The sequence below is a fragment of the Rhincodon typus genome, chromosome 3 (genome assembly GCF_021869965.1).
Source record: "Rhincodon typus isolate 14 chromosome 3, sRhiTyp1.1, whole genome shotgun sequence".
Taxonomy (NCBI): Eukaryota; Metazoa; Chordata; class Chondrichthyes; order Orectolobiformes; family Rhincodontidae; genus Rhincodon; species Rhincodon typus.
The window spans coordinates 7397230-7410651 of record NC_063334.1 but is presented as its reverse complement, the minus strand read 5'-3'; the positions used below and the strand labels follow the sequence as shown (position 1 = coordinate 7410651).

At 40.6% G+C, this 13422-nt stretch overlaps 1 protein-coding gene across 1 annotated transcript in view; it reads left to right on the top strand.

Moving 5' to 3' along the window:
* The window catches only part of LOC109913535 (tetratricopeptide repeat protein 39B), a 44040-nt gene that overhangs the window by 25017 nt on the left and 5601 nt on the right, over positions 1–13422 (top strand). Inside the window, exons 10-13 of the mRNA XM_048594893.1 lie at positions 1434–1493; positions 2474–2635; positions 9988–10079; positions 10761–10881. Coding sequence (XP_048450850.1) covers positions 1434–1493; positions 2474–2635; positions 9988–10079; positions 10761–10881 — 435 coding nt within the window. The remainder of the gene's footprint in view (positions 1–1433; positions 1494–2473; positions 2636–9987; positions 10080–10760; positions 10882–13422) is intronic.

Genomic DNA, 13422 nt, shown 5'->3' with positions numbered 1-13422 from the left:
CGGACCTGCTGAGCTTTTCCAGCAACTTTGTTTTTGTTAAGAATCAACCACTATCTGCTGAACTAGTGTCACATAAAGGCCAGATTGGGCATGGACAGCCCCGTAACTGGTTTTACTGACTACTCTTTTTATTTGAAGATTTTTTTTGAAAATTACTAAATTCGAATTTTAATTGTGAAGAGGTGTTTTCGATTCCTGTTCCCTGGTGTATTAGCCCAGGGATGCAGGTTGTGAATTCAGCAATGTTACTCATGCGTACCTGTTCCTCAAGACAGCTTGTAAACTGTTGATACTACTTTTAACTTGTTTCATTATTATTAGAATTGCTGAGCCAATAAGCCAGACTGCTTTTTACTATCCCTGAGTATCTGTAGAGGAGGTGGGAAAATGGGGTGGGAGGCCCAACTTTGGATATCCATCCCTAAAATCATCTGGCTTCCTCATTCTCTGACTCTGTTTCTCTCACTCTCTGTCTGTCTGTCTGTCTGTCTGTCTCTCTCCCACTCTCTGTCTCTCTCTCTGTCCCCCGCCACCCCTTCCAGCCATCACCACCACCACCACCAAAAAAACACTGATATCCCAACTTTAGTGCAAACACTTTTAATTGTTCCAACCTATTGAAATGATTGTGAGGGTTGACAATTTCCCTACTATCCATTGGTGTACTGCCAACTTTAGTTAAGATCAGAATTAGGGATAGAGATAACAGTACATAATGCAGAGTAATAGGACATTTCAGTGTACTAATCAGTAAGTGCTGCTTTATCAAAGATGCTGCCCTTTGGAAGAGATATTAAACCCAGGATCCGTCAACCTGCCTAATTGGGCATACAAGAAGCTGTTGCATTGTTTTGAACAAGAGTAGGGGAGTGCTGCCACTATCCTGGTAATTATACCTCAACTAACACCTAATGGTCATTATTTCACTGCTATTTTCCCATCTGATGCCTGCGTCCAGGCCTCAGTTTCCCGAGACTGATGTCCCCAGGCAGCTTCATGATGAAGAAGATTTAAGTTCCAATCTGCCATATCACTGGCAATGACCATTAGATAGGTCCTGGTAGCTGGAAACAAACTGACTGTTACATTTCCTGTATTACAATTGGAACTACACATCTAAAGAACTTAATTGGCTGAGACAATTCAGAATCCTTGAACTTCTTAGAGTTCTATCTTCCTCTTTCAGTTGATATATTTCCTTTCTTTACACTTTTTTCTTTTTAAATACAAGGTGTCCGTCTTACAGCATTGTATTTGCAGTTCAAGTATAGATATTCACTAATTTTCTAGTCATGCTGCTCAGTGATTGATTTGTAGGGAATTTATTATTCAACAACACAGCAAATTATTATCTTTGAAAGTTTTGCAGTCCATTAATTGAATATTTTGTTAGTTATGTAATGTTGATAATAAGCTTTATCTTCTGTTTTTAGGGCTCCATTATATTGTTTTATTCGGCAAGAATACAAGTACTCAGGGGAAATTTTGAAATGGTGAGCCTTTTTAATTTCATTTTGAATGTTGCAAAATGTATACTCCATTCAAATGTTGATTTGGTATGCATTCAGTTCATAATATACTATTTAATAGTCTGTGGATTGTGTTGGTAAGATTTATTATGTACAATTTATGTGTGTGACAGTGATTTTGGGGCTCCTATTCTCCTCATGCAGGACTTGCTTTCTCATTTTGTTGTTAACTGGAAATATTTTGTCAGCTTGATCTAATTGACTGAACTCTAGACTCAAGCCAGTAATTCTAATTTTCGATGCAGTTGGCAGCTGCATGTTTAGAAGTGGGGAAAGGGTAGGAAAGTGGACATGAGGAGTGTCAGATCAGCCATGATATTATTGAATGGCAGAGCAAGATTGAGGAGCCAAATGGTTTATTCTTTATCCTCTTTCTTATGGTCTGACAGTGTTTCAGAAGTTACTTGGTCATTGTGAGATATTCTCGAGGGGTGCTTGTAATGTTTGAGCACTATTTTTTCTTTTGGATTTTTCTCTATGAAAAAGATTTTGAGATTGAGTTATGTTTTAAGGGATTTTTTTTTTAAATGCTGTGATGTAAATATGAGTTTCAATAGCTTGCTCAACCTTAAACTAAAATGGATGAGCTCAAGGGGCACACAGTACTGGCCTTCAATCTTAGTCTAATGTGAAGTTAAAACACTAAAACACTAGATGGCGTAAATTACAGTATTTGGAAGCAGAGCAGATTTCTCTCCAATATTTTGGGTAGTAATTTCCTTTGTGAAAAAAAAACTAAGTTGTTTGTGGGAGCTTGCTGTGCACAACTTGGATGCTTGGTAGAAAGGTGGCCATGTGTTAATAGTAGTTCATTGGCCCGGAATTGCTTTGGAATGTTCTGAGGTTACGAATGACAATACTTGAATGCAAATCTTTCTCTACCTTACTTTTTAGTTCATCTTGACTGACCATTCTTTTTGCACTTTTTTTTAATGGAAACTTAGGCTCAGACAAAGTTCAAGGAATGCATTGCAGCTCAGGAAGAGTGGAGGCAGATTCATCATCTATGTTACTGGGAGCTAATGTGGACTCACTGCTTTCAACAGCAGTGGCTGAAGGCATTTCACTTCGCAGATCTCCTCTGCAAAGAAAGTCGGTGGTCTCAGGTAAGTACATTTGTACACCTGTGCTGTGCAGATGTTCTTGGACTCTGTCTGTCTAATTGATAGTTTTGAACTTAGCTACTTTTTATTTGCCCATTTCTCTGTGTTAAAATATTGAAATGCCATGTTGCAGTGTAAGTATTGAGGTATGGTCCATGTTGGAATCCAAGATCCAATCTGGAATCTTAGGGAGGTCCAGGCTGAAATTAAGATTGAGAGTGGTTCCACTCCTAGCTTTGGTGTTTTTTTACCTTGTGAGTCTAAGTTTGGATATGAGCATTAAAGCAGGAAGGGATATCCGGTTGGGGTGCATCAGGTTTCCATTGTGATTATGTTGTTCTCTGCATGCATGTGAGAGTAAAATGCCAGCTTTTAGGGGCGACTAGCCGGGAGGTTTTGAAGCCCACCAGGATTTTCTGGGCTCCAAAATCTGGTTGGCATATTTAATGGCATTCATACAGCCCAGAAGCATCAGTCAAGCCTCTGCTCATCACACTCATCCGCCTCTAATATGTCCAAGAGCCACACTTCAGAGATGGCTCCCTAGAAGTTGCTCTTGACAGCTGTCCAGGTGAAAAGGGAATTTCTTTTCCTTAGGAGTGGCAACAAGAGGCCATTGTACAGGACTGTCACGCACAAGCTCCATGAGATGCCTCGTGTATAATTAATGTCTGTCACTTCATTGTAGCTACCAGTGTGGCACAGCAGTGCTGTAGCATTACTTTCATATCTACCAGAGTTCACACTTGGTTCACAAAAGGAAATACAATGCTGAAGTACCATCAGCTCACTGACATTTCATTCCGCCTGGCAGAATGAATACACCTCAGTGCTTTTTATTAAAGGCTTGTATGGGACAAGGGTGCAATCACAAAGATGGCATTTTGAGTTGAGCCCCATTTAGCGTTCCACGTGCCTGCCTTTGATCAGCTTTGCTGTGTTGGCCTCATGTGTTTGCTGGTCAGGTTAATTGGCCCAGTCAGGCATTTCCACAGACACTAAGTGTTTAATAACCACAAGACAGTCTGCATATGACTAAGCTCTGTCATGAGCTGATCCAGATGGAGGAACTTCACAGCTTAGCACTTAAATGTATGAACGAAGAAACGTTTGGTTATGAAAGAGCCAAGCTAGTAAAGAAGTTTATCTTTATGACAGCTTGAAGGAAGAAGTATATCTTAGCAGGTACAGGCCTCCTGTGTGTGATTGGTGCTTGGGTTTGTGAACACATGAGCTTCCAATTTTCAACTAATAAGATATGCACCTGTGAGCTCAATCCCAGTGGGCTGGACTGGTAATGAGCATTCATGACATGCTAATGGTTGCAAAAGAGTTTTGGTCTGGAATGCGGACTAACATGACAGTTTCTGAAAATTTAATAATAAAACTTTAACATGCTGTTTGGAAACAAGTTTTGCCTTGCCCAGTTAATTTGGCTGCCTAAAGCTCTAAGTTGCCAGGGAAAACTCTGCCCAGTGGTCTGGAAACTGAACAAATGTGGATATAAGGGCATGGTTGTCTAAGGTAGTTTGGGAAACTGGGTTTTGGAAATATTTAAATAAGTCATTCATGATTTGTAATGGTTATATCTTCTCTTAAAAATAAAGACAAACACAGAACAATCATATCTAATGAGAAGTTAAAGGTAGTATTTTACTAGAGGAAGAGGCTTATGATGTTACTAAAATGTGTCGTAAGTCTGACGATTGGATGGATTTCAAAATTCAACTGATGGACAGTGACAGATGAATTAAGAAAAAATAGCAATCACTGTGAACTGACAAGACCTATAAAAACAAAAAGGAAGAAATTGACGAGTAAATAAGGATCCCTTTGAGACTGGAGCAAGTACAATGTGACATAAGCAATGAGGCTGATTCTCAACTGCCCTCTGAAATGAGCTAGCAAGCCACTCAGTTGTATCAATTGCTACAATATCTCAACTAAGAAATGAAACTGGACAGGCCACTTGGCATTGACCTAAGCATTAGAAAAGACAATGGCAGAGTACTCCTTACTTACATCTGGGGGCTAGTGCCAAATTGGGTTCTGCCAGGGCCACTCAGCTCCTGACCTCATTACAGCCTTTGTTGAAACATGGACAAAAGAGTTGAATTCAAGAGTTAAGGTAAAAGTGACAACCCTTGACACCAAGATTGCATTTGACTGAGTGTGACATCAAGAAACCCAGCAAAACTGGAAACAGTGGGCATCAGGGATAAACTCTCTGCTGATTGGAGTCATAGCTGGCACACAGGAAGATGGTTGTTGTTGTTGGAGGTCATTCATCCAGCTGTTCTGTGCAAAGGTTCTTCAGGGTAGTGTCCTAGCCCAGCCATCTTCAGCTACCGAATCAATAACCTTCCCTCCATCATAAGGTCAGAAGTGGGGATGGTCACCAGTATTTGCACAATGTTCCGCACCATATATGACTCTTCAGATACTGAAGCAGGTCATGTCCAACTGCAACAAGACCTGGACAATATCCAGGCTTGGGCTAACAACTGGAAAGTAACATTCATACCACACAGATGCCAGACATTGACCATCTCCAGTAAGAGACAATCTAATCACTGGCCCTTGACATTCAATGGCATTAGCATCACTGAAGACCCACTATCAACAACCTGGGGGTTACTATTGAACAGAAACTCAACTGGACTCACCATACAAATGCAGTGGCTACAGAAGCAAGTCAGAGGCTAGAAATACTGCAATGAGTACATAGAACAGTACAGCACAGTACAGGCCCTTCAGCCCACAATGTTGTGCTGAACTTTTACCCTAATCCTAAGGTCTATCTAACCTCCACCCCGACCTTATACTATCATCCATATGTCTATCTAGTAGCTGCTTAAATGCCCCTAATGAGGCCGACTCCACTACCCTCTCTGGCAACGCATTCCACGCCCCTACCACTCTCTGAGTAAAGAACAAAGTACCTCCCCTGCCAACTCCCCAAAGCCTATCCAGTATCTACAAGGCGCAAGTCAGAAGTGTGATGGAATAATCCCCAGTTGCCTGGATGGATGAAGTTGCAACAACACTCAAGAAACTTGACACCATCCAGGACAAAGCTCCCCACTTGATTGGTTCCACATCCACAAACATCCACTCCTTCCACCACCGATGCTCAGTACACACTGCTGCTACTATCTACAAGATGTGCTGTAAAAGTTCACCAAAGATCCTTGGATAGCACCTTCCAAACCCAAGACCACTTCCATCTAGGGCAAAAGCAGCAGATACATGGGAACACCAACACTTGCAAGTTTCCCTCCAAGACACTCACCATCCCTACTTGAAATATATTGCAGTTCCTTCATTGTTGCTGAGTCAAAATCCTGGAATTCCCTCCCTGACGGCATTATGGTTTATCTACAGCACATGGACTGCTGGTTCAAGGATGCAGCTCACCCCCACCTTCTCAAGGGCAAACAAACTAGGGACAAGCAAAAAATGGCTGGCCAGTCAGCGATGCTCACATCCCACAAGTGAATTAAAAAAATGAAATGGCAGACATTTAACAAATATAGTGTATCAGTCATTGAAGGGCTGAAATATCTGCTCATATTTCGTATGTTCTTATTATGGTAGAAGACGGGAAAAAAAATCAGAAATAAGCAGAATCAAAGATTTAGTAAAAATGAAGGATTTAAACATTATTGCATTCATAGAAAAAATGTACTGGGGAGATTAATGAAACTGAAGCTTGACAAATCATTTGGAACTGATACCCTGCACTCCAGAATATTATAAGGTGGTTATAGAGATATGTTGAAATCAAAATCCCTTAGAGTCTGTATGGTCCCAGTGGATTTGAAGGTAGTAAGCATCCTGCTTATTCAAAATGTGAGAAAGTAAGAATACTGGAAGCTCTAGCTTAGTTAACTGATATCAGCTTAATGGTAAATGCTGGAGTATATTGCGTGGGGATTGCAGGACACTCAACAAAGTCATAATGTGATGAAAGAAATCAACACTCAGCTATGAAAGAGAAATTGTGTTTGATAAATCTTTTGGGTTTTTGAGGATTTAACCTATTGACTGATTAAGGGGAATCTAGTGGATGTAGAATATATGGATTTTCAAAAAATATTTGATAACATGCTGGCCAAGCGGTTATTATACAATGTTAGGGCTCATGGGAAAGTGGGTGATGTATGACCAGTTGGCAGACAAACTACCTGTGTAGTGCAAGGATCAGTGTTTGGCCGTTAGCTATTTAATCTATATGAGTGACTTCGATAAGGAACTGAAAGTATCAAAGTTTGCTGATGTTAACAGTGAGGAAAATGCACGGGTGGTGCAAAGGCATTTAGTAGACAGGTTAAATTAATGAACAAGTATGTTGCAGGTGGAATATACATTAAAAAATTTGAACTTATCCACTTTAGTAGGAAAAACAACGAAATAGTGAGAAGCTAACAAATCTTGATATTCAAAGGCACTTGGATAATCTCCACATAAACTGCAGAAAATTAGCATGCAGTTGCAAGAAGAAGTCGGGAAAGCAACGTTTGTAGTCTGTTGGTCTTTATCACAGGGTTTCAAAGAAAATAAATCTTATTGCAATTATATAGGACATTATGAGAGCCTACTGAGTGAAGTTTTGGTCTCTTTAGGAAGGATCAACTTAATTGTCTTAGAGGGAGTGCTTTCAAGAATGACTATATTAATTCTTGGTCTGAGAAGATTATCCTATAACAAGGGATTAAGGTAATTTAGGCTGTTGTTGCATATAAAATTTAAAAGAATGAGAGGTGATCTCATTCATACAGAACAGAGAGCAGAATCTTGTTGTAGCAACAAGTATCCCAACAACAGGACTTGAGCTCAGAAATGAAACATCTGGTTACGCAAAATCACCCAATGGCTAGACAACATGCTTTGCACATTCAAGGGGTCAGTTGCATCACAGGAGTAGGAAGGAGGTCACCAACTTTATTTCTCAAGGTGTTTGAAGATCTGTGTGCTATATCTAAGTATGCACATAGTCTCCACAGAATGGCCCCTTAGTACCATGGGTTGCACCTCTGTCAACATGGACCAGTTAACCATCATTCCTGAATTTCCTTCTATCACCCTTCACAGTTTCCTTGATTCTACCAGCATCACCATCGACCTACTTTCAATCACTCATAATCTTCCCTCTGTTATGCTAGAGTTGCCATTTATAGAGATCGACATACCCTCAGTTTTCTACTTCCATCCCTCCAAATTCATGGATCCCACTTAGGGCCATGTCAGACAAACATGCCCTCACCTCCCCGGGTGGCTGCCATCTGAGCTTAGTCTAACAACTGGCCCTCCTCTCTCCAGTCTGAAAATATCCCCATACAAGAATAGCATGCTCCTACCTACACAGAGGTAAGGACATGGGATTGACCTTCAATGACCACCCTGCCTGCCACCCATCCCTATCCCCATCGCCCTCTTCTCCCACCTCTAATTTACCCTAGACTGGGTCAATGAGTGGCCCCATACACCCCATTCTGTTTTTCCAGTAGTAAAGCAGCTAGTTTTCTCACCTGCTAGGAAAGTAAGTAATTCAGCCCTTGGTGAGTTGAGGCCCTTAAATGGCAATTAGTTGGCCATGTGAAGGCCTTAGATGGTGATGGATTCAAGAAGGTTGCCTTTGGACCTTCTCGCCCAGCACCTAATTGCTGAAGTGGCAAGAAGGAGGTAACTCTCAAAGGTCAACTCGCTCAATTATTTGCCCTTCTCACTACCTCCCAGGAAAGATTAATTACACCCTAGGTATCACAGTCTCAGAATAGGGATGGTCATTTAAACTGAAATGGGGAGGAATTTCTTCACTCAAATTTTTGTAAACGTTTGGAATTCTCTACTGCAAAGGGCAGTGGATGTTGAGTTGCTGAGTATATTCAAATCATAGATTGTTAGATTTTTAGTTTTTAGAAAAAGAGAAATTGAGGGAAATTGACAAAGGAGAATTGATTTAGAAGATTAGCAGTAATATTATTGCATGATGGGGCTAGTTCAATGGGCTAAAAGCCCTACTCCTGCTCCATTTCTTGTAGTTTCATGACAGCTGGTGTAAAGTGGTTGAAGTTGAAACTTCTGCAGGAATATAATACAAAACCCATATTGTAAAATGATTTGTGAAGGAAGGATCTTGCAAGGATGTAAATAGTGCCACTGGCAAACGTTAGCATGACTTTCGCACATCTGATAACTACGATTATCATTTGCTGATTATATGCGGATGCCAAATTACCCTAATGCAAATTGATTTTGCTTTAGTTAGTTTCAGATGCATCTATAATTTGCAGGAGTTGCTTGGTCATCAGAAAACCCATTTCAGAGTTTAATGTTTGATCTCAGGCCCTTCATCACAGAATGGAGGCTTCTGCGCAGCATCAGATTTGCATACAAAAAAAAGCGCTGGCAGAGACTCATGGCAGTATCGGTGTTTAAACAAAGCCAATGTCATCAAAGCCATTTCAAATAGCATTGTTCTATTACTACATAATAATCATCAGCTACTAATTGTTTAAACTTACAATCAAATTAATTATTTAAAATTCTTGTGTTCAGGATTTAATGAGCTTATTAAAATGAATTAGGAAGAAATTCATTTTCATCAGTTAATTTTTCATCCGTTTCCTTTATCGCTATTTGAGCAACAACTGTTCATTTGCAGTGACTTTAATGTAGGGAGTACTGTTCTGTTTTGAGGTGCTGACTTTTACATAAATGACACCCCACAGTGTGGATTCAATTCACATGCTGTCTGAGGACTCTCATTCTCAACCACTCCCCTCACCTGAGGCATAGTGACCCTCAGATTAAGCCACCACCAGCCATCATCTGTCTGTTATGAAAGAGCAGGCCTATGGTCTGTCAGACTGTGGTGATCTTATCTTTTACCATTTACAGGACATAAAAGCATGGTCCCTCTCATTTGGACTTCGAAACTCCCAGAGCACTATAGAGGAAGATCAGGGCAGTCTCCCCTGTCCCTATCCAATATTTAACTAACCACATCAAAATAGATTACCTGTTTGATATTTCATTGCGGTTTATGGCACTTTGCTGTGTGCTATTTAGCTGCTTGTTTCCTCCCATTACAATGGTGATGACATTACAAAAGATGTGCAAGATCTCGACGTCATGAAAGTTGCTTTATCAATGCCAGTTCTTTGTGATATTTAAGTTCGAGAAAATAATGATAAGTTTCTGATGTGTGAAATGTGTCTGTCTTTTTTGTGAATGTGAATCCAAGAAACATTTTAACATCGGTTGCAGATGCCGTTTAATAAGCGGTAGAATATCATGTTGCCCAGTAAAGGTGGAAGACTTCTGACATGAGATTACTACTGTTGCTGCAGGCAATTTACATGTTTCAAAAAGCTGCAATTCTCAGCATGCTCCCTGAGCAAGACATTCAAAAGACTGGTGAGAAAATGGAAGAGCTATTCAGGTTAGTGAGAGTTTAACTGTTACTATCAGAATTTTGTCTTGCTGTGATAAACAGTTGAGGATCCTGCAGTGATTCCCTGAGTTAATCATGTTTTTCTCAACAAATTAAACAAAAGTACCCTAAATACTGTATTTGATCTTACATTGTTAAGTCCTGCAGATAATGCAGACAAAATCAAATGTTGGCACCATAGTCTTGCACCTTTTCCTAGGTACTGTACTCAAGACTGAAGTTAGACTCCTTTCTCCTCCATCCACTCTTACTTATTTCTATGTGGCACTGAAGCTAGTCTGTATACTATTTTCATTCCTGCATTGCTTTTTTGCAGCATTGAACTTAGTTTCTGTTTTTCTTCTTGAATCTTAAGAGCACAGTATAAGGAAATACAGCCCACTGCAATTTTGTTGGCGCTTAGAAAAAAGCTATTCATTTAAGTTCCTTTGCCTAATCTTGACCATAGCTCTGAAACTAACACTGGATCTAATCTCCATTCCTCTGCATCGCCTCTTAACTCTGTGATACTCTTAAAAGTGCAGTGAAGCATAACTTCAAGTTGTTGTTTTTGTTCTCATCCTGCAACCAAAAAAAAATTTGATCAAATGTCTTTTTTTTTCCATGAAGAATTGTAATATTTCTTTTATTATTGAATCTTCTGGCCCATGACTCTTATTTGGATTGCAGAAAAGTTGAAGGTCTGAAGCAGCGAATTGCTGGAAAGTCTATACCCACAGAGAAGTTTGCAGTGAGGAAAGCCAGGCGCTACATGTCACCAAACCCTGTTAAACTGACTGTACCTTTGCTGGTGAGGAACTTTCGTTTTGATGCACATTTTTCAGATGAAGTTTTTAAAATAGGTAGGCTGGGAGGGACAATGCCTCAATCTGTCAGTTCAGAAGCTGAAGTATTAAGTTATTGGTTGAAAGTACTGAGAGCTTGTGAACAGGAATGAACTCATGACTCCTTTTCAATGCGACCAACATGGCATTTTCAATCAGGTCCAGAAAGTTTCCCTCTTGGAAGAGGAATCCCACAAAGTTTACTTTATAGCTATTTGCCCATAATCCTGGAATTAACTCATTCTCAGTGCAATTAGGTTTAACATATTCCCCTGGAAAAATAGCAAATTTATGTGTGTTGGAACTTGATTATGTGGAAAACTGAATTTAGCAAATGCTGTTTGTGTTAAAAATGGTATGTTTAGGTCTGAATCAGTATCCAGTGTTCTGTTTAACAATTCATTTTGAAGGTTCTTATTGTAAAAGCTGATTTCCTATCCTAAGTTTATTATGATATATTACAACACAATACAGCACAGGAACAGGCCCTTCAGCCCACCAAGCCTGTGCCAATTCCTAATCCTTATTTGGGCCTGCTACTTATTGCCCATACGTGGTTTCTGTCCCTCTGTTCACCTCCCATTCATGTGTTTAGCAAGATATGCCTTCAACATTGGTAACATGCCTGCTTCAACCACCTCCCCTGGCAGTGCATTCCAAACATCCATGACATTCTGTGAAACATTTTCCCCACTCTTCTCCCCTAAACATTTCCCCCTCTCACCTTCAGCCTGATTCCTCATGGAGTTGATCTTTTCACCCTGGGAAAAAAAACCTCTGCCTTTTCACCCTATCCATGCCTCATAATTTTGTAGACCTCTATTAGATCTCCCCTCAGCCTCCATCTTTCCAGTGAAATAATCCCAGTTTATTACTGAAGCTGAGGTATCCAATTTGGACAAATGGAATTGGAGTCTTTTAACAATGTTTAGTTTTGAAATCTGCGCTCCCTCAGCTAAAAATGTACGCACTTACCCTGGCCAGTAGCCTAATTCTCATCTTGGCCATATATGTTGTTCTTGTCACTCACCTAACAAAATCCATTTTTGGATTAAATAGAATAAGTGGGAGTCTAAAAAGCAGAGGACAATGGGGGAAAAGACATGCTCCAAGTATGGTGACATTGAATTCTCAGCAGAACAGGCTATTAGTCTTCCTGATATTTGTTCATCTGACCTCCGCACACCAACAGTGCAAAAGGATGGGATGAACCTAAGTTCTGAATCTAGTTTTGATTGCTGGGGGATATTAGACATTTAAAGCTTAAATGCCCCCTCACTCCAGTGGTGGATGCCAATATGTCCCCGTGTGTCAAGTGTTGCTAATGTATGTGGGATATGTATTGTGTGATGAGTTTCCCTAATTTGCAATGCATCATTATATGCCTACGTCTGTTAGTTGCTATATTATGCATCCACTGCAAAAAGATGGACAAATCCCAGCTAGATAAAAGCCCGGGTCCAATACCCTGCAGCATTTTCTATCCATGCAACGCCATTACAAGTTGGGGCTGAAGGCCCATGACCTGACCTCCCATGCTGCCTCCAACTTTGAGGACCTCAAGTGGCAATTAGTGGCTACTTAGGAGTTTTATCCCTCCACCGGTGGTGTTCACCACAGGCAGTCAATACCTGCTCGAGGGAAGTGACATCAGCAAATGGGTGGTGGTCTGTCCTGCTGACAGCCACCTTTCTATGTCCTTGCTGTTGATTGCCCTACACCCTTTATCCTGCAAAACAGTTCCCACCATTTCTTACCTGTAACTTGGGTTGTTCCTCAATCTTGGGGTCCCTAGTAAGTGTCATACTAGCAGCAGCTACAGACTTCCATGTGGTGGTTGGTTAGCAGCTCTTGTTAGGAAGGTTTTCTACCCCCAGGGTCCTTGATTCAGGAGAGACTCACCAGTGGCCTAAGTGGCACTCCTCAAGGAGGGGACACTGATCTCCCACTGGCTCTCCAGCGAGCAATCCAGCCCAAAGTATGTGAATAAATAGATTTTGTTTATCTCCTTGCAAGATAATGAATGAATTAATGACATATCATCAAAAGTATAGCCAGACAACTTAGTTCAAGTCAACCGATGTTTTATTTGTTATTTAAAGCAAAGATTAAAATAAACTTCAAGCAGTGAGGTTAGTTATTTTCGTCTTTTTCTTGGAAGATGGGCATTGCTGGCAATGTGGGCATGTGTTCTCCACCCTTAGTTGTTCCTTGAACCGCTGTTGTCCATATGGTGAAGCTACTGCCACATCTCTATTGGGTGGGAGGTTCCAGAATTTTGACTAATTGACAAGGAAAGAATTTGATGAAGAATGTTCAAGTCAGAATGGCGTGTGTTTTGGCAAAGAACCTAGAGGGAAGTATGTTCCCTTTAACTTCATGCACTTTTGCATCCAGATGGTAGAAATTGCAAGACAACAAGGTGCAGAGCTGGATGAACGCAGCAGGCCAAGCAGCATCATAGGAGCAGAAAGGCTGACATTTCGGGCCGAGACCCTTCATCAGAA